At 38.6% G+C, this 25,882-nt stretch overlaps 1 protein-coding gene across 1 annotated transcript; it reads right to left on the reverse strand.

Moving 5' to 3' along the window:
• Positions 1–4,642: 4,642 nt before the first annotated feature.
• OR4D5 (olfactory receptor family 4 subfamily D member 5) lies at positions 4,643–25,553 on the reverse strand. The gene is given in 5 exon segments (XM_072612870.1): positions 4,643–4,693; positions 4,695–5,537; positions 12,182–12,291; positions 24,291–24,373; positions 25,405–25,553. Coding segments are annotated over 2 exon segments (867 nt in total). The 5' UTR covers positions 5,511–5,537; positions 12,182–12,291; positions 24,291–24,373; positions 25,405–25,553.
• Between the last annotated feature and the right edge of the window lie 329 nt (positions 25,554–25,882).

The raw sequence follows: 25,882 nt of genomic DNA on the forward strand, positions 1-25,882 counted from the left end.
CAAACAAGAGATAGAAAACATTATGAAATGCAAAATGTATAATTTTGAGTACATTAAATTAAAATTTTTGCACAAAGCCAATGCAACCAAGATTAGGAGGGAACCAGAAAATTGGGAAAGGATTTCTATAGCCAGTATCTTTGATAAAGGCATCATTTTTAAAATATATAGAGAACTGAGTCAAATTCATAAGAATACAAGTCATTCCCCAAATGATAAATGGTAAAAGGATAGGAACAGGCAGCTTTCAGATGAAGAAATTAAAGCTATTTATATCTATTAAAGTATGTAAAAAGTGCCCTAAATCACTATTGAGCAAAGAAATTCAAATCAAAACAACTCTGAGGTACCACATCACATGTATCATATTGGATAACACGACAAAACAGGAAAGTGATGAATGTTGGAGAAAATGTGGGAAAATTGGAACACCAATGCATTATTGATGGAGTTGTGAATTGATCCAACCATTCTGGCGAACAATCTGGAACTATGCCCAAAGGGTTATAAAACTGTGCATACCCTTTGATCCAGCAATACCACTACTCATTCTGTATCCCAAAGAGATCATTAAAAAAGGGAAAAGGACCCACTGGTACAAAAAAACATTTATAGCAGCTATTTTTGTGGTGGCCTAGAACTGGAAATTGAGGGGATGACCATCAATTGGGGAATGGCTGAACAAGTTGTGGTATATGAACATAATGGAATACTATTGTTCCATTGAAAATGATGAACAGGAGGATTTCAGAAAAATCTAGGAACACTTAAAAGCACTGACTCTGAGTGAAGTGAGCAGAACCAGGAGAACACTGCCCACAGCAACATTGTGTGATGACCAACTTTGATAGACTTAGCTCTTCTCAGCAATGCAATGATCTAAGACAATTCCAAAAGACTCATAATCCAAAATGCTGTCCACATCCAGAGAAAGAACTACACAGTCTGAATGCAGATTGAAGTATACTATTTTCTTAAATTTTATTGCTTTGCTTTTTCTTTCTCATGGTTTTTCCCTTTTGTTCCGATTCTTCTTTCACAACATGACTAATGTGGAAATGTATTTAATATAATTATACATGCATAGTCTATATCAGATTGCATGTCATCTTGGGGAGGGTGGGAGGGAAGAGAAGGGAAAAATTTGGAACTCAAAATCTTATGAAAGTGAATGTTGAAAACTAAAAATTAATTTAATTTTTTAAAAGATTAAAAAAAAACTCCTTCACAAACTTTCTTTCAGTTCAAACAGAAATCAACCCAGACACTAACAAAAAAATTGATAAAATTTAGGTTGAAAAATTCACAAGGCTAAAAATTGTTATCTTTTTAAAATTAGTGGTTCCTGTGCCTGATATTTCTGGTATTTCTTTTAAATATTTATTTCCTACAGATTGATTATAAATTCAAAAGGAGTCATTATATACTCCAAAGGTTCAACATTAGCTAACCCTATTACTTGGTAGCTAAATGGTATAGTAGAGAGAGTGTCAGGCCTGGAATCAGGAAGACTCATTTTTATGAGATCAAATCTGGCCTCAGATATTTACTAACTGCATGACCCTGGGCAAGTCACTTAACCGTAGTGGAGAGCCAGAGTTAACCTGAAAGACTGACCAAAGCAGGGTGAGGTCATCCAGAGGGCCTCCCCCTCCCTGGCTTCTTCATGTTTTCTTATTGTTTATTTCTTGAGGACAGCTGCAGCATTATCTAGGAAAGGATATGGACATTCTGTGGCTTGGGAACAGGTAACTCGGAAGAATATTTTGTCTTGGGACTAACTTCTCCTGGAAACTATTGAATTCACACGAGATGTATTGATATGTTTGACTATATGAAGTCTTGTTGAGCTACAATCAATCAGTCATGTACAGACTGTACAGGCTCGCCTAGCCCCACCTTGCTGTTGTTGCTTTCTTTTCAATCACCACCATGCCTCCGATCAGCCAGTTCCAGGCAAACCATGTTTGCCCTGATTTCCTCATCTGTAAAATGACCTGGAGGAGAAAATGGCAAACCATTCCAGGATCTTTGGCTCCCCCCCAAAAAAAAACCAAACAACCCAAACAAGGTCACAAAAAGTCAGACATGATTGAATTACTACTGAACAACAAAAACCCTCCTACTTAATATAGGAATTATATTTTCAAATATTAAAATTGTCTGTTTCATTACATTTACATTCTTAATGTCTTTTTGTGTGTTGTCTTCCCCTCCCCCCATTAGACCACAAGTTCCTTAGGGGTAGGAACTGCCATTCTTTTTATTAATTGTATTCTCACCACTTAATACAGTGCCAGGTACATGGTAGGGGCTTAATAAATGTTTATTGGATGTACTTTTGGATGGCCAGATCTAGCCTAATTTAACTCTGAAGTTGTTCACTCTCCAATTTCAAAGTTACACCTTAAGTATTTTTATGCATAGTAGTCAAAATTCTTCCCCAGATTACATATGCATTTATAATCTTACAGGTACATCTTTAAAACAAAATTTCACACATGAAATATATGTTGTTCACTTTAGGGAAATATCAGCTCAGATCTTGTTTCTAAAAGAAGATGTAGTGGTTAATTGAACTAGTTTCTAGTTTCTGGCAGCCAACCACATTAAATATAGTTGCTTTGCAAAACAATGAAACCATGAATCCTCTCTCCATATGGGGGTTTATTTTGTATACAGGTCTGGTTGCAAATACTGAACAATCCATAGTATATTCAAATAAATTGTACTCAATTGTCTTGAATAATCAAGTCCAAAAGATCTCACCTTATTTGTTATGGAGTCATGAATCTACTCCTTTAAAAATAGTTTGGTGTTTTGATTCATTGTCCAAGAATTTCAGAAGCAATCATACTGAAAGCCTGAAAAAATTGCCAGAATTCTAGAGAGACAAATATACTTTTCAGGACAGATAATTCAGACAAGTCCTTCTATAATGTAAGCTTAGAAGTGGTAGGAGTGCTTCATGGAGATTATTAAACAAATTTTTCTCTGCTGAATCCCACTCAGAATCAGTCAGAACAGAAGAGAATACAGAAAGAAATAAAAGTTCTTACCGACCTGTTTAAAAAAAAAAACAACAGGAGAGCATCCAAATGCCTCAGGCAAGAGTAAACAACTTTTCTTCACTTAGTGTATGTTTTGGATTTTCTAGTCAATGCACCGAAACTGCTATGGGAAAAAAAAATATGATAAATTTAGGGTAAAGATCAGCAAGAAGTTTAATTATCATTGCAAGCCATAACAGGGAGAGATTGGCTGACAATATTTCTTCTGTCAGCCAACTGGGTTTTCCTTACAAGCAATTTCTAAGAATTTACATTGGCAATTACAGATATCTGTATATGTATTTGTAAATATATAGTGTGAATATGTATGTATGTGAATGTATATGTGTATGTTTACATGTACATACCATATATAATAGAAAGAAAAGCAAGAGCAATTATAGTAACCATTTCATATTGCAGTTCTCAGATTGCATTTACAAATAATATTTAATGATTATAAATGTTTAAATATTTATAAATATTTAATGATTATAAATGTTTTTAAAATCTTATGGAAGAGAATGGTGGAAGACTAAGTAATATTATCTCATAAAATGAGAATTTGTGGAAGGAAAAAGAAATTTAAAGAAAATCTGACAGGAGCTCCAGTGAAGCAAAATCATCTTCAGGGTATTCAAAAACAAAAAAGGGTGAAAGGAAGAAAAAGGAACAAGTATTTATTAAACACTCCTAGGTATCAGGCACTGTGTTAAGCACTTCACAAGTATCTCATTTGATCTCCTCAGATCCTCACAACAACCCTGTGAGGTCGGTACTATTATATCCCCATTTTACAGTAGAGGAAATTGAGACAGACAGAGGTTAAGTGACTTGCCCAAGGTCACACTACTAATAATAGGTGCCTGAGACTGGATTTGAAATTACTGACTGGAGGTCCAGCTCTTAATACACTAACTATCCCAGAAGAAGCAGGAAAAGGATGAAAAATATGTTCAGATTTTTATAATAAACTCTTTTCACTAACAAGGACAGAAGAGTCACTGCCTTTAGATTTTTAACATTATAGGCCAAGATGTACTTCTTTAGGCAGAGGAAATGGCACTTTAAAAAGAGAAAAAATAACTAAACTAGAAAACATACACACACACACACACACACACACACACACACACACACACACGGGTTCCATGGATATAATTTTAAAGGTATCAAGAAACTGAATCACAAAATATCTGAAGATAGGGGGGCGGGGGCAGGGAATCTCAGACCTTACTATTAGCCCCTTTCCAATCCTTGCTGAGATAAAGGTCAAGATGTCTATGATGACCAGAACTAGCCTCCCTTGCCCATGAATCCAAGTCCTAGCCTGTCTAAAAGTTCATATCAGATGGTTAGGGGTTTTTTATGTGTCTGAAGTGGAAGGATCCTATGAGTAGTAGAGAAACAATGAGCAATCTACTTCAGCTACTTCATAGGCTTTTTCACAACTAAAATACATCCAGCAGACACTGTCTGATTCTTATATACATCTTCCCACTAAAGGTCCCTAGTTTATTGTTCCTATTTCCTCCATGTGAATATGTGCCGCTTCCATAGTTTCCTCATGGCTTCAATCACTTCCTTGTTCCTCAAGGTGTAGATGGCAGGATTGAGCATGGGGGTGACCATGGTGTACAGGACAGAGACTGCCTTGTCCATAGAAAAGGTCCGAAAGGGCCTGGCATAGATATAGATACAAGGAACAAAGATCAGGGTCACCACAACAACGTGGGAGGCACAGGTGGACAATGCTTTGCTCCGGCCCTCCCGGGAGTGGCTCCCAAGCATGATAAGGAGAGCTGTGTAGGATCCCAATAGTATCAGGAAGCACATCAGAGTCACCAGACCATTGTTGGAGACCATTAGCAGCTCCAGTACAAAAGTGTCTGTGCAGGCCAATTTGATCAGCTGGGGCACATCACAATAGAAGTTGTCTAATTTGTTGGGCCCACAAAATGGGAGTTGGACAGTCAGGGCAATTTGAACTATTGAGTGGATAAATCCCCCCACCCAGGAACCTGCCATAAAGAGCCCACAAACTCCCTGATTCATAATGAGTGGGTAGCGTAGAGGCTGGGAGATGGCAACATAGCGGTCATATGCCATGACTGTGAGTAAAAAGATTTTGATGCCCCCAATGAAGTGGAAAAAAAAGAGCTGTGTGAGGCAACCCCCAAAGGATATGGTTGGGTTGCCAGAAAGGAGGTCAACCAACATCCGGGGGGAAGTGATAGAAGAGTAACAGAAGTCAAGGAAGGAGAGGTTGGCTAGGAGAAAGTACATAGTTGTATGCAGGTGGGGGTCAGAGGACACAATGGCCACAATGAGTAGATTGCCCATGACTGTCAACAAATACACAGTGAGAAACACCATAAAGAAGAAAATCCGGAGCTCCCATGTCTGGGAAAGACCCAAGAATAGAAATCCTGTCACCTGAGTATGATTGACTGGATTCATCTGCTTGATGTAGCTCTGGAAGTGAACCTGTTGGGGAAATGTGCAAAACCATCAGTGATTCTGCCACTAAGTTTATCCGGAGAATTCCCTAGGGGTCATACTAAATACCATTCTTAGCAATAATGCCATCTCTAGTAATATTTGGCTCTCGAACTCTTGCACAACAGGCAGTAGAGTTGTTTGCTCCTCCAAACAAGAGGGCTTGGCTATACCCTCTCTTTTCCCTGTTGCTTTTGCTGGAAAAGAATATGAATCTTCTATGAAAATATTCAATTCTCCCAGAATAGGATGGACTCAGAGTGCATGCCCAGAAAGGACTAAGCCAAAAGTGCTTGGGAAGAGCAGCCACACAGGTGAGGAAAGCAGATTCTGGGAAACAATAGTGAATTCAGTGGGAGGGGGCCAAGGCTTCAAGATGTGAAACCAAAAGTACTGGAGTCTGGGAACTCCAAAAGAGACCACAACAATAGAAACAGAAAGCAATAAACCTCAGAAGAGAGGAGTAAGAAAACCTACACCAATGCAAAATGAGTGTAACCCCAAGGAAAGGACAAAAAAGTAGCTGACATGGAACTGCCCCTTGCACCTATGGTAATAATGATGCACCAAAGCTCCCAGGACTTCATCTCCTGGTGACATTATTTTTTGCCAAGGAATGTAATCCAAATTAGAGGGGAAGAAGCCCTTAGTGTGATTGGAGCTGCTATTCCTTTTGGCACGTAGTAAGTGCTTAATAAATTCATATTCTTATTCTCTCTCTTTCTCTCTCTCTCTCTCTCTCACTCGCTCTCTCTCTCGCTCGCTCTCGCTCTCGCTCTCTCACACACACACACACACACATACACACACACACACACACACACACACCTCTTATACTAAGAGTGTTTTAAAATCAAATGTCTTTGTAGCCTTGTTTGCTTGCTGGAAGGTAATTTAACACCCTAAGAGAGAACCAAAATAAAGCCAAATTCTAACATTCCCAAAGAAACCTTTGAGTGAGGACATATGCAAGGAATACAAAGTATTAATTATTAAGAATTAGTCAAATTTGAATTTAATTTAGTGACTCAGTTCTAAGGCTATAGTTTATGACATAACTGAAAAAATGTTACTAGTTCTATGGAGTTCTGAGCACATTGATGCATCAAGCAGTCAAAACATCAGTGACATCAAATTCAGTCCCACTGGTGCATAGAGAGTGAGCAGGATGATACAGCTTTTACACAAAGAATAATCAATCTTCTAGTATTGCGACTATGGCACAGTCAGGACACTTGGGTTCCATACATGGTCAATCACTGTTTCAGGGAACTTTAAGTCAGGTAACTGTCCACATATGGTAAAGTCAGGCTTTGGATAATATTTTTGGTGGCAACAAACTTTCTTATGGACTGCAGGTCCCTATACCTAGAGATCTTGTACCATTATTTAGAGACTCAATTCTATGAATATCCCTTCAAGATCAAATTGAGACAGCTTCCTGGGTTCCTTCCGCTTTCTTTGACAGAGATTCTATCTTAAACTATTTCATATTCCCTTTCTTGGTTTTGGTAAAATGATGGACTTAAATGAGGTCAGGAGTCCCTAACTCAAGGTCTTTGAATTTCATTTTCTTTGATATTTTGATAACTACATTTCAATATAGCTGGTTTCCTTTATAATCCTATACACTTTATTTTATATATTTAAAAACACTCTGAGTAGTCTTTTAGCTTGACTGCTAAAAGAGGTCCATGGCATTAAAAAAGGTCAAGAACTCCCAGATCAGGTGATCTCTGAGCTGCTGCCTAACATCTTGTATTGTCGAGAACAGCATCTGGCTTTTCTAGTAATGGACCAAGGTAACATGGTTGAAGCACAATGGAAAAAGTACTGGCTCCAGAATCAGAGGACAAAAGTCCAAAGCCTACCTCTAACACTTATTACTTGTGTAATCTGGAGCAAGGCACTTAATATCCCTAGGATTCATTTTCCTTCAATTTAAAATGAGATTGAACTAGATGGCCTTGGCAACTCCTTCTGTCTCTAAATCTACAATTCTATGATCCTATGGTCTCTATCATGCTAGATGGATGAGTAGTTTAAGGATCACACCCATCAGCAACACAAGATCATGGCCTTCTAGACCACCTGAGCGTGTTGATGAGAATTTTGTGGGCAGTAATGGAACAACAGCTGCAGTCCAAGAAGCAAACTGACTAAGAGGAAGTTCATGGTTGTGTTAAGGCAGTGGTCAGAGGTCTCAATGGTCACAAATACTACATTGCATTTTACTCCCCTCCCAACACTGGAAAAGATTCCCCTATGCCGAAGGCTGGCTAATTGCTTAAGCATTGGGGGGAGGAAGGAAGGAAGGAAGAAAGGAAGGAAGGAAGGAAGGAAGGAAGGAAGGAAGGAAGGAAGGAAGGAAGGAAGGAAGGAAGGAAGGAAGGAAGGAAGGAAGAAGAAGACAAAGAAAGAGACAAAGGAAGGAAGAAAGAAACAAAGAAAGGCAACACAGTATCAGTTCTTTGATTTATATGATAGAATTGATTTTGGATAATTAGAGAAAAAATCCATTTTTTGTAAACCAAACAATATTTTAAATGCAACAATTTCTTATCTCCATATCTTTGTGCATGTCATTCCCTACCCATGGAAATCCCTAGCCCTTCATCTCCTTTTGAAGAAATCCTGGCAATCTTCCGAGAGAAACCTGAATGACAACAACTACAAAAAGCCCTTCCTGATTTTCATTCCCTTATTCAGTAATGATTTTTCCTTTTTTGCATAGAACTTTGTTTTATCTTTTATGAAAGCACATTTCATGGTTGCTTTGTATTATAATTATATGTGCTTATTTTTTATTCTTGCCACCAACTTAGAAACTTCTCAAGAGCAAACAGCATGAATTATTTATCTTTTTATGTCATCAGCATCTTGTAGGCTATTTTGTCATTTAATCAATCAATAAGCACTGATTAAATGCTAAGTACTGTGCTAGAAAATGGGACTACAAAGACAAAACAAAATTGTCCCCTGTCCTCAAGGAACTTGTATTGGAGGAAGCATAGATACATAGATAGATAGATAGATAGATAGATAGATAGATAGATAGATAGATAGATAGATAGATAGATGGATGATAGATATAGATATAGATATCTATATATACATAGATATATATGTAGGAAGTATGCATACCTAGGTATAAACATATGATTGTATGCAAGCACATAAATAATAAATACAGGTTATCTTGAGAAGGAGGCAGTGGCAGCCAAAGAGCACTTAAAGTGAAACTTGCAGGAAGCTAGGAATACTAGAGGCAGAGGAGAGGAGGGAGTGTATTCCAAACACTGGGGACAACCTATGCAAAGGCATAGAGATGAGAGACAATTTCCTCTGTGAGGAAGAATAGGAAGAATAGTTTGGCTGGACTATAGAATGTGTGTTATGGAGAGCTTTTTAAATGCCAGAGGAGCTTGTATTTGATCTTAGAGGTGACAGAGAGCCTCTGGAGCTGATTGATCAGGAGCATGATGTGATTAGAACTATGCTTTAGGAATATCTATTTGGAAGCTACGTGGAGCATGGACTGAAGAAAAGAAAACCTTCAGGGCTAGGCGAACATTTAGGAAGCTATTTCAATAGTCTAGTCAAAAGGTAATAAGACCTGAATTGGGATAGCAACTGCATGAATGGAGAGAAAGAGACAGATGAGAGAGGTTGTAGAGGTAGGGTCCACAAAATTTTGCAAATAATTTAACCTAATAATAACATTTAGATTAGGGGCATTTATATTAAGGGCATCCAGGTGACACAGCAGATACAGCACCAGTCAGGTGCTTCCTAGAGTCAGAAAGACCCAAGTTCAAATCTGGCCTCAGACACTACCTGTGTGACCTTGGACAAGTCACTTAACCCTGTTTGCTCTGGTTTCCTCCTCTGTAAAACGAGCTGAAGAAGGAGTGGCAAACCACTGCAACATCTCTGCCAAGAAAACCCCAAATGGGATCATGAAGAGTTGTATACAACCAAAGTGACTGAACAACAACAACAACAAATTATGTAGCACTTACTATGTGCCAGGCCCTATGCTAACTGCTTTGCAATTATTATTTCAGGTGATCCTCATAACAACTTTACAAGATAGGTGATATTATCTCCATTTTACAGATAAGGAAACTAAGACAAACAGAGTTTAACTGACTCTGCCAGATGTAATGGCTATTTAAATGGGAATATCTTTCCCATTCATTAATAGGCCCATTAATGACCTGCTTAAGCCACATAGAAGCCTGAGTCACATGAAGCCTGTGGTGGGAAGACTTGGCTGAAGGATGCAGGCAACTGGCCAGTGTGAGTGATTTTGTGGTTGATTGTGATTTTGTTTAAGAGCACCTGCTTGTAATGAGTGTAATGGACTTGTATTCTGGAAAGCCTGGGGCGGGGGGAGGAGGAGGCTTGGGGATGGTGTTGTTCTCTGCATTGTTATTGTGTATAAATTACAGTGGAAGTGGCTTTCTGGTATCTAAATAAATGTTTTGGTTTTGTCTTCCATGTGGCGAGTGTTTTGTATTCACGATTCAGAATTGGGCTGGGATATTCACGGCCTCCATAAAAACTGTGATTATCACATTGGTGTTACACCAGAGTCACACAGCTAGCAAGTGTCTGAGGTTGGGTTTGAACTTGGTTTTACTGACTCTAGACTCAGCACTCTTTCTACTCAATGTGCCCCTTAGCTGCCTCTAATGTATGGGATGAGGGAAAGTCAAAAGTAGAGAATACCTCTGAAAATATGAACCCAGATGTCTGAAAGGATGGTGGTGCCTTTAATAAAAATAAGGACATTCAGGAAAAAAAGTTATGTTTAAAGGAAAAGACAATGAATTCTCTTAGATGTTGAATGTTCAGTGCCTACAGCTATCCAATTTGAAATGTGCAGTAGGCAGCTGATAATGCAGCTAGCTAAGGAAAAAGATCAAGACTGGATAGAGAGATCTGAAATCCATCTGTGTAAAGATGATCATTGAATCCATGAGAGTCGATTAGGTCATTGAGAGAAAGGGGACAGAAAGAAGAGAAGGACCATAGTTGGGCCTTAGCAAATGTTAGTTAAGTTTACAAAGGGAATTACCTATGCCTTAAAAATAAAAAAAAAGTCTACATCTCTGATTTCATTATTGTAGCAAGTTCCCTGTGAGAAAACTCATTCTAGCAATGTAGATTAGCAACTGTTGGGCAATTACAGTCTTAGAAAATGTCTGGAGGTACTGAGAAGTTAAGTGATTTGTCTATGATGTCAGAGAGTATGTGTTAAGACAGGACTTGAAATTATGTCTCCTTTACTCATTTCCTTATCCACTTATGATGGCAATCAAATTGGGATCTTTTGCTGTTTTTGTTTTACTAAAACTGCCTCTGATTGAATAATGTGATTAAAGAAGATCTTTCCCACCTATTGATGGTCTGCCCTTGTGGGAAGCTTGATTAGGGGAGTTGTTTTGTAGGAGGTTCCCAAGTACCTTTTGTTTTTTTCTATTGAGACCCTGGGTCAGAGTGCTATGCCTTCTGAGTCTAAAATGTATATAAATATTCTGAGGGTGAGGTTTTATTTTGGGGCTTAGTTTTTGGTAAGAAGTTTTGAGTGCCAGACAAGGACTCTGAGAAGCCACTTTAAGGAGCCCCCTGGCTTTGAAAACCTGGATGTTAGTGCTTCCCTCTCTGGTAACTATGGTCAGACAATTGGAGTCCAATTGTCTGTTGAATTTAGGAAGAGGAAGCCATGTCTGTTGACTTTTTGATTTCTCTGTATTTTCTTTGAAGTTCAGGGTAATGACTCCCCTGAATTAGGTGAATGACATATGTGCTTGGTTAAAGGAATGATACATGTGCTTGATTAAAGTGATTGTTATCCCCTCAAAAGTTGCCTTTCCTTTTCTGAATTCAGATCTAAGAACCTATGATAGCAAACCCCTTTGTGTATGCTGGGGTGCTTAATGATATACCACCATAACATACTATTTCTTGGGAATGTATTTCAAGGAATAATGCAGTTATTTACAAAATTAATAATTCAATTTACCAAAACTTATTAAATACCTACTATTGCTAGGTACCAGGATACAAATATGAAAAATAATCCATCAGTTGATAATCATTAGCACTGTTCTAGGCTATGGGTAGTTTAAAAACTACTTCTCAACCTAAGAAGCTTATAATTTGCCCCCCAAAAAAGTTTTTTTTAAAAAAAAAGCTTTAAAAGGATTTAAAAATCAAATTAAAAAGGTTGAGGAAAAATTGCTAAAAGCAATGGGAGAAAATCAAGAAAAATATGAAAAGGGCAACCAAATAGAAAAATAAATGCAAAAATTTAAAGAGGAAAATAACTCCATAAAAATTAGGATTGGGGGAGAGGAAGCTAAAGACATCATACAACATGAAGAAATAATAAAACAAAATCAAAAGAATGAAAAAATAGAAGAGAATGTGAAACACTTCATTAGAAAAACAACTGACCTGAAGAACAGATCAAAGAGAGACAATATATGAACTGCTGGACTATATGAACGTTATTATCAAAAAAAAATAGCTAGACATTCTGCTTCAAGAATTATTGCAAATAATTGCCCTGAAGTTTCAGAACTAGAGAGCAAAATAGAAATTGAAAAGAATTCACAAATTACCAGCTGAAATTTTGAAGCTCCCAGATCAAGGAGAAAATACTGCAGTCAACTAGAGGAAAAATGCAAATGCTGCAGCACTACAGTTGGGATAACACAAGATTTAGCAGCTTCTACATGAAAAAAACAAAGGGCATAGAACACATAATCCAGAAAGCAAAAAAACCTGGGTTTGCAATGAAGAACCATTTACCCAGCAAAGCTGAGTGTAATTCTCCACAGGAAAAAAAAAATGATAATTAATGAATTAAAGAACTTTCAGGTATTTGTGAAGAAAAGACCAGAACTGAATGGATAATTTGGCCTAAAAGAATCAGAAGAAACACGAGACATCAATTATATAAACATTAAAGACCTTTCCCAATAAGATCAGGAGTGAAACAAAGATTCCCATTATCACCAATATTGTATTAGAAATGCTAGGAATAGAAATAAGAAAAGAAAAAGAAAATGAAGGAATCAAAATGGGTAATGAGTTTATAAAATTAGCTCTTTTTGTAGATGGTATAATGATATACTTGGAAAATCCTAAAGATTCAACTAAAAAATTAGTTGAAACAATAATTTCAGCAGAGTAGCAGGATACAAAATAAATAAAATAAAGATTCAGCTAAAAAGTTAGTTGAAACAATTTTAGCAGAGTAGTAGGATACATAAATCATCAGCATTTCTATACATTACCAAGAAAGTCCTGCAAGAAGAGAAAAGCAATACCCCATTTAAAATAATTGTAGACTATATAAAATACCTGGAAGTATAGCTGCCAAGACAAACTCAGGAACTACACAAACATAATTATAATAACCTTTTTACACAAATAAAGTCAGATTTAATTAATTGGAGAAATATTAATTATTCATAGGTGGACAAGTCAATATAATAAAAATAACAATTCTACCTAAACCAATCTACTTATTCAATGCCATCCCAATTAAATTACCAAAACATTGTTTCTTCAGTTAGAAAAAACAATAATAAAATTCATTTAGAAGAACAAGTGGTCAAGAATATCAAAGGATTCAATGAAACAAATGTAAAAGAAAGAGGTTTAGCATTAAACCTCTTTCTAAAGAGGTTAATACAGGTATTTCTTTCTAATACAGGTACTAAAATATAAGCTAGTAATTATCAGACTATCTGGTAGTAGATAAGATATAGTAAGGTAGATCAGTGAAACAGAGTAGATATATAACACACAGTAGCAAATTATCATAATAACCTTGCACTTGACAAATGCAAGCTTTTGGGATAAGAATATATTATTTGATTAAAAAATGTTAGGAAAACTGAAAAGTGGCAGAAATTATATATAATTTGTATCATTATATAATTTATATTACATATAATTTAACATATAATTTATGTGTGTGTATGTATTTACATATGTATATATGTATGTATATATATACGTATATATATATATATATATATATATATATATATATATATATATACATATACATATATACATTTATATAAGGGTGTAGGGTGTGTTCAGGGAGGACCAGGACCAGTACCAGTACCAGTACCTTTGGTATGATGACTGCCGAGCCCTTTTCAGGGCTCTTCCACCTTTGGTGTGAACCTGTTCCACCTAACTCTCACCTGTGGCTCCAAGAAACTGCAGCATGCACAGCAGTCACACCCTGGTAAACCCTTTTGGCAGACAGGGCAAACCAGGTTGAAGGTAACCAAGGGTTCTCAAACCCATTGGTGAATTGGGGGAGGGGGGACCTACCCCATATGAAGACTTCATCTGGAGGAATGGCCGAATGAGAACAATTTGTTCCAAAGGTCATGAAGGCAGAAGAAGCAGGTGATGTGGAGCGCTTAGAGCTTGGTTAGATACCGAAGACACCAAGGTCATCCATTGCATCCTGAGCCATCACTAGTCATCTTGACTCTATCCTGCCCCTGTACCATGATGACTCTAGAGGAGAGAGGGAGGCTGATGACTTCGTGCAACTCTGCCTCACTTAAATCCAATTTATGCACGAATCAAAAGACATCATCCATACCAAAGTATGGCCTCAAAGTCCTGTGGCAATAGGCGAGTGATGAAGCAGCAGGTGTGGATACGCTGGGAGCTGTAGTCACAATCCTGCACACAGGCAGCCCAGGCCATAGAATCATTTCTCACTGGAAGTAGCAGTGGAACTTGGCAGCCCCCTGGGTGTCTGAGCAGCCTTTTAAGGATCCCACTGCTCACCTCCTGGTATGAGGAAGGGGGCTAGAAAAGATGCCCTAAACATTGCCTGCTTACCCCACCTTGGCTTGATTACCGCAGCAGGTGGGGAATCCCACTATGTGGTCAAAACAAAAAAATGTACAAAAACATCTGCAAAGATGATTCCACTCACCATTGGCACATGGAATGTGAGCACACTAATAGGCAACACAAAATCCAGTAAACCTGAAAGAAGAACTGCTCTTGTTGTAAGAGAACTCAGCAGGTATTGCATCCAAATAGCAGTCCTGAGTGAAACAAGGTTGGCAAATGAAGACCAGCTTACTAAGTTTGCAACTGGATGCACCTTTTTCTGGAGTGGGTGCAATGAAGGGGAGCACGGTGAAGCAGGCCTGGGTTTTGCAATCAAAACCAACCTAATCAGCAAGCTGGCATGCCTGCCAAAAGGAGTAAATGACAGGCTCATGACAATGCGACTGCCAGTCTCAGGAAAACACCATGCCACCATCATCAGTGCCTATGCTCCCACATGACAAACCCTGATGAAGTCAAAGAAAAATTTTATGAAGACCTAAAGACCCTTATCGCCAATGTGCCAAAAGAGGACAAGCTTATAATTCTGGGTGACTTTAATATTAGAGTGGGCTCAAACTGCCAGACTTGGCAGGGAGTCCTAGGGAGGAATGGAGTTGGAAACAGCAACAGCAATGGTCATTTACTGCCGAAGACTTGTGCATCACATGACCTTCTCATCACCGACACTGTCTTCTGCTTATCTAAATGCAATAAAACTTCATGGATGCACCCTTGCAGCAAACACTGGCATCTAATAGATTAGGTAATTGTAAGGAGAAGAGACAGACAAGATGTGAGTGACAAAGGCAATGTGTGGTGCAGAGTGCTGGACTGATCATAGACTTATCCTTTTCAAGCTAAATATTCACATTCATCAAAAACGCCAACCCCAAGGCAAAATGACTACCAGAAGAATTAATGTCAACAAATTAGAGCTCTTCTCTGAGCTTGAACAGTTTGCTGCTGACTTGGAGGGAAAGTTGAGCCAACACACAGTTGGCAACAGTGGAGCAGAGAAGGAGTAGGCAGTTTTCAGAGATTTGGTGTACAGTACTGCATTTACTCATCTGGGTCAGAACACTCACAAACACCAAGACTGGTTTGATGAAAAGGATGGGGAAATTCAGAAGCTGCTAAATGAAAAATGAGGATTCCACAGTATTTACCAGCAGGATAGTTCATCCACCTCAAAGAAGGCAGCATTTCATTCCATCAAAAGCAAAGTACAAGAAAAGCTTAGAGAGGATTCCTGGTTCAGTAAGAAGGCAGATGAAATTCAGTTTTGTGCTGATAGTAACAATCCAAAGCGCCTTTATGATTCCCTGAAAGTTATCTATGGACCAAAAACCTATGGTGCATCACAACTACTCAGTGCTAATGGAGTCACGTTGATTAGTGATAAGGACATAATCCTAGAGAGATGGGCTGAGCACTTCCATAGTGTTCTCAACAGACCATCATCAATCAATGCTGAGGCCATTGACCATTTACCTCAGGTTGAAGTCAATCACTCCTTAGCTGAACTTCCAACTGAAGAAGAGGTTTTAAGGGCCATTAGGCTCTTTTCATGTGGCAAAACACCTGGTGCTGATTCTATTCCAGCTGAGATTTACAAGGTAGGGGGACCATTGCTCATACAAAAGTTGACTGAAATTTTCCAGGTTATTTGGCAAGAGGAGATTATCCCCTAGGAGTTCAAGGATGTCCCCATTGTCCATCTCTATAAGGGTAAAGGGAATAGGTTGTCCTGCAACAATCACAAGGGGATCTCTCTCTTAGTCATTGCTGGCAAAATCCTTGCTAGAGTCCTTCTTAATAGGCTGATCCTTCACCTGGAAGATGGTCATATACCTGAGAGCCAGTGTGACTTCAAAAAGGCTGAGGAACAGTTGATATGGTGTTTGCTGCCCAACAACTCCAGAAGAAATGCCAGGAGCAGAACAGAGGTCTGTACACAATGTTTGTAGATCTGACCAAGGCCTTTGACACTGTTAGTCATGAGGGTTTATGGATAATTATGTCAAAATTTGTTTGCCCAGAGAAGTTCATCAATATTGTACGTCAATTTCATGATGGCATGATTGCTCGGGTTCTGGATAATGGACAAAGCTCTTGTGCCTTCCCAGTCACCAATGGAGTGAAACAGGGCTGTGTGCTTGTTCCCAAGCTTTTTAGCATGATGTTTTCAGCCATGTTAATAAATGCTTTCAATAAGGATGAACATGGCATCAAGGTGAACTACCTTACTGATGCTAAGTTCTTCCATTTGAAAAGACTACAAGCCAAGACCAAAGTGGAGGGAGTGTTGGTGCATGATTTTCTGTTTGCAGATGATTATGCACTCAATGCAGCCTCTGAAGTTGAGATGCAACAAAGTATGGATCAGTTCTCTGCTCCCTGTGCTAATTTTGGCCTAATAATTAACACCAAGAAAACACAGGTGCTCCATCAGCCACCACCACACCATCCATATGTGGAACCATCAATTACAACAAATGGAGAAGTTTTGAATCCTGTGGATAACTTCACTTACCTTGGTAGTGTACTTTTCAGGGATGTACATATTGACAATAAGGTTGATGCATGCATTGCCAGAGCTAGCTCAGCATTTGGGAGGCTCCAAAGAAAAGTTTGGGAGAGAAGAAGTATTAGACTGACTACCAAATTAAAGGTCTACAGAGTCATTGTGCGGACTTCATTGTTGTATGCCTGTGAAACATGGACAGTCTGCCAGGGCCATGCCAGGAAACTGAATCGTTTCCATTTGAACTGTCTCAGGAAGATTCTGAGGATCACCTGGCAGGATAAGGTACCAGACACTGAAGTCCTTGCTTGAACTGAACTGCCAAGTATTCAAACTATGCTTCAGAGAGCGCAACTCCAATGGGCTGGCCATGTTGTTCGAATGCCAAATGTACGCTTGCCAAAAAAACTATTTTATGGAGAACTTTCATGGGGCAGGCAATCACATGGTGGCCAGAAGAAATGATACAAGGACACTCTCAAGGTCTCTCTCAAGAACTTTGGAGTTGTCTGTGCAACATGGGAGACACTGACACAGGACCGTTCAGCATGGCATGGCTACGTAAGAAAAGGTGCTGTGCTCTTTGAGCAAAGCAGAATTGAGACAGCACAAAGCAAACACAGGATGTACAAATTTGGGATATTCACCCCAAATATTCACACGGACTATCTGTGCCCAACATGTGGTAGAGCATTCCGAGATAGTATTGGTCTGATCAGCCACAGTCGAAGACACTGAAATTTCACTTTACAATGGTGATGTCATTTTGGTCCTCTTTGAAGATGAAGGTCAACAACCAACCAACATATATATATATATGTTTATATTATATTAAATATACATGTTTTGCATGTATATATATACACTTATATATAATTGGTGCAGACCAATATCTTAACCCCATTTACCAAGAAAAGGTCAAAATTAATATGTGACTTTGATATAAAGGGATCAACAACTTATTGAACAACTTTAATATTACTGTAAATTAGTCTACCAGTCTTTGCCTGAAGACCTCTAATAAGAGGGAAACTACCAAGGTGACCAATTCCACTTTGCAATAGCCTGAAATTTGAGGCATTTTCTCCTTATATTAAACTTCAACTTACCCTTTCTATAACTCTCCCTCATTCCTTTTAGTTATGCCATCTCATGCCAAAGAGAACAAGTCAAGTTATATTTCTATATAACAGTCCTTCCAATATTTGAAGATTCGAACCTTCTATTCTCCATTCTTCTATGGCATGTACTTAAAATGCTTCACCATCCTGGTTGCCTTCTTTTGGAGCTTCTCCCACTTATCCATGACCTTCCTAAAATGTGACAGGACAGGAACAATACTCCAGATATGATCAGAATAGAGCAGGGAACAATCAGATGATCCTTTCCTCATTCCTGGAAATTCTTCTTTCCTTAACATAGCCCAATATCACATTAGGATGATTTTTGCTTACCACACCACAAAGGTACTTTAGATCAAGTTCTCAGTGCATCCAAATCCTCAGATCATTTTCAGACAAACTACTAACTGTGCCTCCCACATTTTGTACTTGTAATATCAATTCTTGGAACCAAGGTGTGAGACTTCATCTGTTCCTATTAAATCTCATCTCATTAGAATCAGGGCAGTCTTTCATTCTGTCAAAATCTATTTGGATCCGGACACTTTCATGCAGATGTGTTAGCTATTCTTCTTAGTTTGGAGTCAGTCATTTGCAAATATGTTGAGCATTCCATTTTTTCCTTAAAGCAAATTATTAATAGAAATGCCAAATAGCATCGAACCAAACAAAAATTTCCTAAGAACTACACTATAGACCAACTTCCAATCTGACATTGAATCATTAATAACTACTTTTGGGATCTGACCAGTCAACCAATTGCAAATGCATCTAATTTTATACCTGTCTAGCTTACAATTTGCCATCTTTTTCACAAGACTAGTATGTCAAATATTTTACTGAAATTTTGCACATTTTTCAAACTGCATATAAAACATTCTTTTCATCAACCTATTTAATCTGTCAGAAAAACAATATGATTAGCCTAGAATGACCTCTTAATAAAGTTATGTTAGCTTTTTAAGATCACCACTTCATTTTCTAGATGTTCTTTAATTAAATTTTAATAATTCATTCTAGAATATTAATAGGAATTGAAATCAATCACATTTGCCTATAATTTACTAATTGTCTTATTTTCTCTTTTCTGAAAAACTGGAAAGAGATTTGCCTTTCTCCAGTCCATAGCATCTCTCCTATCCCCCATTTCCTTTTTCTTACAGCATTCCTAGGTCCTTATGATCTCTGCTATTTTTCTTTTCATCCATAGCTGTTTACCTCTCTCTTATTCTTCTACTGACCTATTGCTCCTTTCCTCCTTCCAATGTGCTACTTTCTCCAAAGCAGTAGTAGAACACATCCTATCAGTAAATATCTACCAATAACTTATCTTTAAAGTAAATCTATATCTACATCATAAAAAGTTCACATTTATATAGTCTTTTGCATCCAAATCTCTTTACCTAATTAATTCATCCAGTCCTCCTAATAATTCTGTGAGGTAGCTAATATAAATAAGATTATCCCCATTTAAAGTAGAGGCAATTGAGTGTCAGAATCAGGACTAAAATTCAGATTTTCTTACTTCCAATCTACCATATTCTCCATAAGATCAGAATATTTTCTACACATGATAAACTGAAATTAATTTAACTCCATGCAGATACCTTGAACTATTTAGTCAAATGGTTGAGATATTTAGTCAAGGGATTGGTCCTCATTTGCTAGCCTCAGTACAATAGAAAGAACACTAGCTCTGGAGAAAAAAGACTCTGAGTTGTATCTTCTTACTACCTGTGTGACCTTCAGCAAGTCACTTAATCTTTCTTGTGCCTAGAATAGTACCTGGAATGTAGTATGTGCTTAATGAATGCTAATTGATTAATGGATTATAGACCATAGTTTCCTTATCTAGAAAATGAGGGTACTGAACTAGTTGAAAATAGGGGTGAGAAACCTGCAGCCTCGAGGTCACATGTGGCCCTCTAAGTCCTTAAGTATGGCCCTTTGACTGAATCCGAAATTTGGATTTTGTTCTGTGAGGTTTAGATTCAGTCAAAGGGCCACACGAGGATTTAGAGGGTCTCAAGGCCACAAGTTTCCCACCCCTGTGACCTATGGTCAGTTAGAAAGATTTCCTCATGGAGGAAGACATAGGCTTCCCTAAATGGGTTCTACGGAAAAAACAAAAAACACCACCACCACCTAGGAAAATTATTGATGCTCTGACCCGAAGTAGTAGAAGGAAGGTACTTCATAGATGGCAATTGTGACATTGTCTCAAATAGTTTTTCTGCTTCCTTTTTTTTATTCTTTCTAGCCCATTTACAATGATTCTGCAGTTTCAGTCTCTTTTCTTGACTTCAACTCACTCACAAAATCTCAGAGGTTTGTCTGTTCCAAACTATACCTAAAGGAACATCTCTGCCCCATCCCCAACATCTCCAGCAAGGCACCATCTAGGTTCCAAATGAAGACGTCAACTCAACACCAGTATATCAGAAAAAACCTTTCCACTTTTGAACAAAACTAATTGTTAGGAAATTTTTCCTAAATGGAGCCAAAACTTGCCTATTCACAACTTGAACTTATTACTCCAAATTCTGCCCTCTTGGCCTAATACACTTCTCTCTTACTCTTCCCTTGACGTATTACTCCTTTCCTCCTTCCTTTCCTCTCCAATTTAATCATATTGTTGTTCTGACAGATTAAATTGGTAGATGGAGAGAATGTTTCATATGCAGTTGGCAAATTTTCAGTAAAATATTTGACACACTATTCTTGTGCAAAAGATGGCAAATTGTAAGGTAGATAGGTATAAAATTAGATGCATTTATAATTGGTTGACTGATCATACCCCAAAGAGAACAAGTCACTTGCACATGACAGCCCATCAAAAATTTAAAGGCATCTATCATGCCACATACATACCACCAGTGCCACCACTACAGATTATCATCTCCTTACTTTGATGTTCAGTAGTTTTAGTCTTGTTTAATTCTAGATGACCCCATTTGGGGTTTTCTTGGCAAAGATACTTGAGTAGTTTGTCATTTCCTTCTCCAATTCATTTTCTCAATAGGAAAACTGATGCAAAAAGGGTTAAGTGACTTGCCCAGGGTCACACAGCCATTATTGTCTGAAGCCAGATTTGAATTCAGAAAGATGAGTCTTCCTGACTCCAGGCCAGCATTCTGCCCACTGCACCACCTAGCTGGCCACGATCTCCTTGCTACAGAGGTATCCTTAATTCTTTCAATAAAGATTCACATGGAATGGCTGTAAGTGCCCTTTTCTGGACTCACTCCAGTTTACAAATAATTACAAATAATTTCCCTAAAAGGTGGCACCTAAAACTCAACATAATAGTCCATCTGTGGTTCAATCAGGGCAGCATTCAACAGGACTAGCAGCTCCCCTCCCTTTGGAGAGTCTGTTTCTTGTAATGAGGCAGAATTGGATTAACTTTTCTCATTGCCATATCACAACATTGGCTTCTGAGGCATTTCACTTTCTTTCCTCCTCCCTATAATTCTCTTGCTTTCTCTTTTCCCATCTCTTACTTTCTCTACATTTACATAAGTGGAAAAGAATGGGGAAGACATTCCAAGCAAAGAAAAAACTATTATATCTGTTATAAATTCCCTAGCTTTATCTCTCCTTCATCCTTCCCACCTGCCAACCTCAGTGCTTCTGGGAATTGGCATGTGGAAGAACTAAGCCTAGGGTCAGGTCACAGTGTTCATGATGCCGATGGAGCCTATGAAGATGTTCCAACTAGACTAAGGGAGCCGGGTCACAGGGGAACCAGCATTGCCTTTGTCTTACCAAGCCCTGGCTTCAAAACTCAGTTCTGCTTCTGTTTCTCTCTGAACTCTAAGGCAAGTTACAACACTCTCTAGATTTGTTTCCTCATCTGTTAAAGGAGCGGGTTGGACAAGATGAAATGTAAAATCTCTTCCAGCTCTAGACATTCTCAGTATCTTAAGATCCCAGCCTTTATATGGGGGAGGGAGAACAAGGAAAGGGAAGACTTTTTTATTTACTAAAGACCTTAAAACTCAATTCCACAAACATTTATTGCATAATCATGTGTAAGATCTCCACAGGGGTTGAGAGGCATGTGGTATACAAAGATGAAGGAGACGTAGTCACTGTAATTAATTCCAAGGAAAAGTGCAAAGAATCCTTGATTTGAAATAATGTCCACCTCCTTCTTCTTGCCCTACTATCAGACACCTCATTCCCATATAGGGCCAGACCTTGGCAAAATGATAAATTGAGTGAAGTTCCTCTGAGCTCTCTCCTCTACCTCAGTCCTTTGCAATGTTTCCCTCACCTTGTGTGTGTGTGTGTGTGTGTGTGTGTGTGTGTGTGTGTGTGTGTGTGTGTGTGTGTGTGTGTGTGTGTATTGGTGCCAACTCCTCTATCCCAACTGCTGGTAACCTCCCACCTCTCCCATCTTCTCTAATTCACACCCAACCTCCTTTCCAAAAAGGTTATAGGTGATGCAGTGGATAGAGCACCAGTGCAGGAGTCAGGAGGACCTGAGTTCAAATCTCACCTCAGACACTTAACACTCTCTGTGTGACCTTGGGCAAGTCACTTAACCCCAATTACCTCATCCTGGTCATCTCCAGTCATCCTGATGAATATCTGGTCACTGGATTCAGATGGCTCTGGAGGAGAAATGAGGCTGATGACCTGCACAGCCTTCTCTCACTCAGAACAAAGTTAAGTGCAAGTCATGTCATTATTTCTCTGATGGCATGGTCTTCTTTGGGAATGAAGGATGAACACACACACATTTGAAAGAGCCAAGCACTTAGCACGAGAAGACCTGGGTTTGAGCCTCTGTTCTATTCTCCACCAGCTTTGTGATATTAGTCAAGTCACCTCTCTGAACCTCTGTTTCCTCCTCTCGAAATAAAAGAGTTAGACAAATATCTGTAAGATTCCTTTTGGCTCTAATCTCAGGAAATAGGAATGCATGTGAGTATTGCATCCAAATGAAGGCTTGCTTTTCTAATTGCTGATCTTTACCAGAGATTGATCAAATATTATTGTACCCATATCATAGATGAGGAAACTGATTCTCAGAGAAACTCTGCTCAAGGTCACACAGGTAAGTTAGTAAGTATTCTAAATGAGACATCATGGTACAATGGAGATTGGATCTAGGGTTTAACTGCAGACTTTACTACTTACTAAAAATGGGATGTCCAACAAACCACTTAACCTTTTTGGGTCTTATTGCTTATCTATAAAATGAGAAGGGTTGGATCAGATGATCTAAATCTGATAGTTTCTAAATTAATGACCCTGTGCTAAATTCAGGGCTCTTTTCACTATATGTGTAAGTATATGGGAGTTCCAAAGGTGATTTCAAAGCCATATCCACCTCCCTTCAGCCCCTCTCTCCCCCAAGATGACTTCCCAAGCAACTTCGGGAATCACTGAGAGGTTATGCAGGGGGAGGACAAGGAAGGTGACTGGGGGGAGGGGGGGTTCCCAGGACTTTTTAAATAGAATTATGTAGGGAGCCACCTGCTCTGTCACCCTTCTTAGGACAGAACCTGATCCTGTTTCCCCATCTTTTTCTCAACAGACCAGGCGTACTAGCTATGCTAATTCACATACTATGTTTATATTATTATGTATTTTACTTTACGTGCTATATTTACACACTACCCTTATCTGGGGACCTCTCATTACACTGCAGATCTGGGCAGTAAGCAAATGAAAAGAATTTAGCAAACTATTCAAAACATATTCTTTCTTCCATTCTAGTTATTTATGTCCCAGGCTTATTTCTCTTTCCTGTGGGCAGGGTTCTAATTTTAATCTCCATGTCCTCCAAAACACCAGCAAGGTGCATTGCCTGAAGCAGCTGAAAAAAATGTTGAATGAATTATTACCATAGTTGTTATTGTGTATTGTAACAATCAGAATAATAACAGGCATTTATAGAAGCCTTTAAAGTTTGAAAAGTGATCATCTGATTCTATTGATTATCAGATCTGAGCCTCACAACTCTGTGATGTAGGTACTACTGTTATCTCTGTTTTGCTGATGGGGAAATGGACTCAGAGATGAACTGATTTGCCTGTGTCACAAAACTATTAAGTGTCAAAGATACTGGAGGAATCTTCCTGACTCCAAGTCCCCCCCTCTATATTCTGTGTCAGACAAAAAAAGGGAAAGAGAACAAGAATAAAAAAAATAAAAGGAGAAAGATAAACCTGAGGTGGAAAGGAAGCTTACCTGGAAAGTACTTGTTGCTCATCCTAATCTCCAGCTTTCTGAGGAGTCCTGGAGACACCTTATTTCAGGTTAAAATAACCTAACTAACATCAAAAAAAAATCTAGATTTGTTCTGGAAAGGACACTGGTCAGAAGACCTGGCCTTGACTTCCTGGCTCTGTCATTTGCTGAGAATGTGACTGTAGAAAGTTGTTTCACCTCTCTTGACCTCAGTTTCCCATCTGTATAATGGTGCAGCAGTATTATTAATACACCACGTACCTCATAGGACTGTTGTAGGGGATATGATTTCTAAATTATGAAATATACAAATGTGAGTTATTATTACTGCTGTTATAACTATTATCATTGGGTTTTTTTTTAACAATTAGCCCTCAAGAGTTTCTGTGATTTATTTGGAAACCACTTCTATATTTGTTCTCAGTTCCTCCCTAATCGAAGTCTCCATCATCAACATCTGAGTCAGAATCACAGACCCTCAAAGCTACAAAGGATCTTCTCTTGTATAAATTATAGCTGATAAAAAACCCCTCTATGAAATTCCCAAAAAGGCTTCTCAAAGTCTTGAATACCTTCAATGACAGGGAGCCCTCTACTTCTTAAGATTCCCACTCTACTTTCAGATCACCCTAATTGTGTTACATTTTAAAAGGCCAAAATTCAACTTCTCATTAATTTCTGCCCCTTTCCCCTAATTCTAGCCATTTGGGGGCAAAACATGGTAAGTCTAGTACCTTTTCCACAAGATAGAATAGCAAATATTGGCAATTAGGTGGAGATAACAGACAGAGAGCTGCATTTAAAGTCAGAAGGACTTGAGTTTGCATCCAGCCTCAGGTTACTTATTAGCTCTGCAACCTTGAATAAGTCACTTAATCTTTCAGCCTCAGCTACCTCATCTGTAAAACAGGCATCATCAAAGCATCCATCCCACAAGATTGTTGTCAGGATCAAATGAGATGCCACATGTAAAGTGCTTATTGACTCCTAAAGTGATATGTGAATATTAGTTACTATTATTAAATACTTAAAGCAACTCTAAGCCCCACTCTTATCCCCCAGTTCCTTGGTCTTCATTTCTATTTAAATGTTTTGAATACTGTCAGAAGCTCACCAGACAGTCATGGATCTCTCATTGTGATTAAGGTCTCTTTCACCTCAGGGCTCTCTGGAAGTTCTAGGTTGGAGTCTTACCCTCTAGCTCATGCTCGGGGAGGCCAGATACTCAGCTAGGGCCCCACAGCAGGAATTACAGAATAAGCCTCTTTGCCCCATGAAGGAGCCAAGCTGGGCACATACACCACTGATTGCAATCAGTGCCTGCTAGGAAACAGGTGGTGAGACTTGGAAGTAATTGAAACCTGAAAGACAAGCTGGAGGCCATTGCCCAGCACTGATTGCCACAAGATATCCCAGTTTCAGCCCAGGGTCAGAGAATAATAGCTGACATTTCTATAGTACTTTAAAACTTGCAAACCATTTTATATGCTTTGTTTCAGCCTCATCCTAACCCTCTACCTGATGGTAGAGGTTAATAGGTATCATTATCCCCATTTCACAGACAAGGAAACTGAGTTTCAGAGATGTTAAGG

This window comes from Notamacropus eugenii, chromosome 5 (assembly GCF_028372415.1).
Source record: "Notamacropus eugenii isolate mMacEug1 chromosome 5, mMacEug1.pri_v2, whole genome shotgun sequence".
NCBI lineage: Eukaryota > Metazoa > Chordata > Mammalia > Diprotodontia > Macropodidae > Notamacropus > Notamacropus eugenii.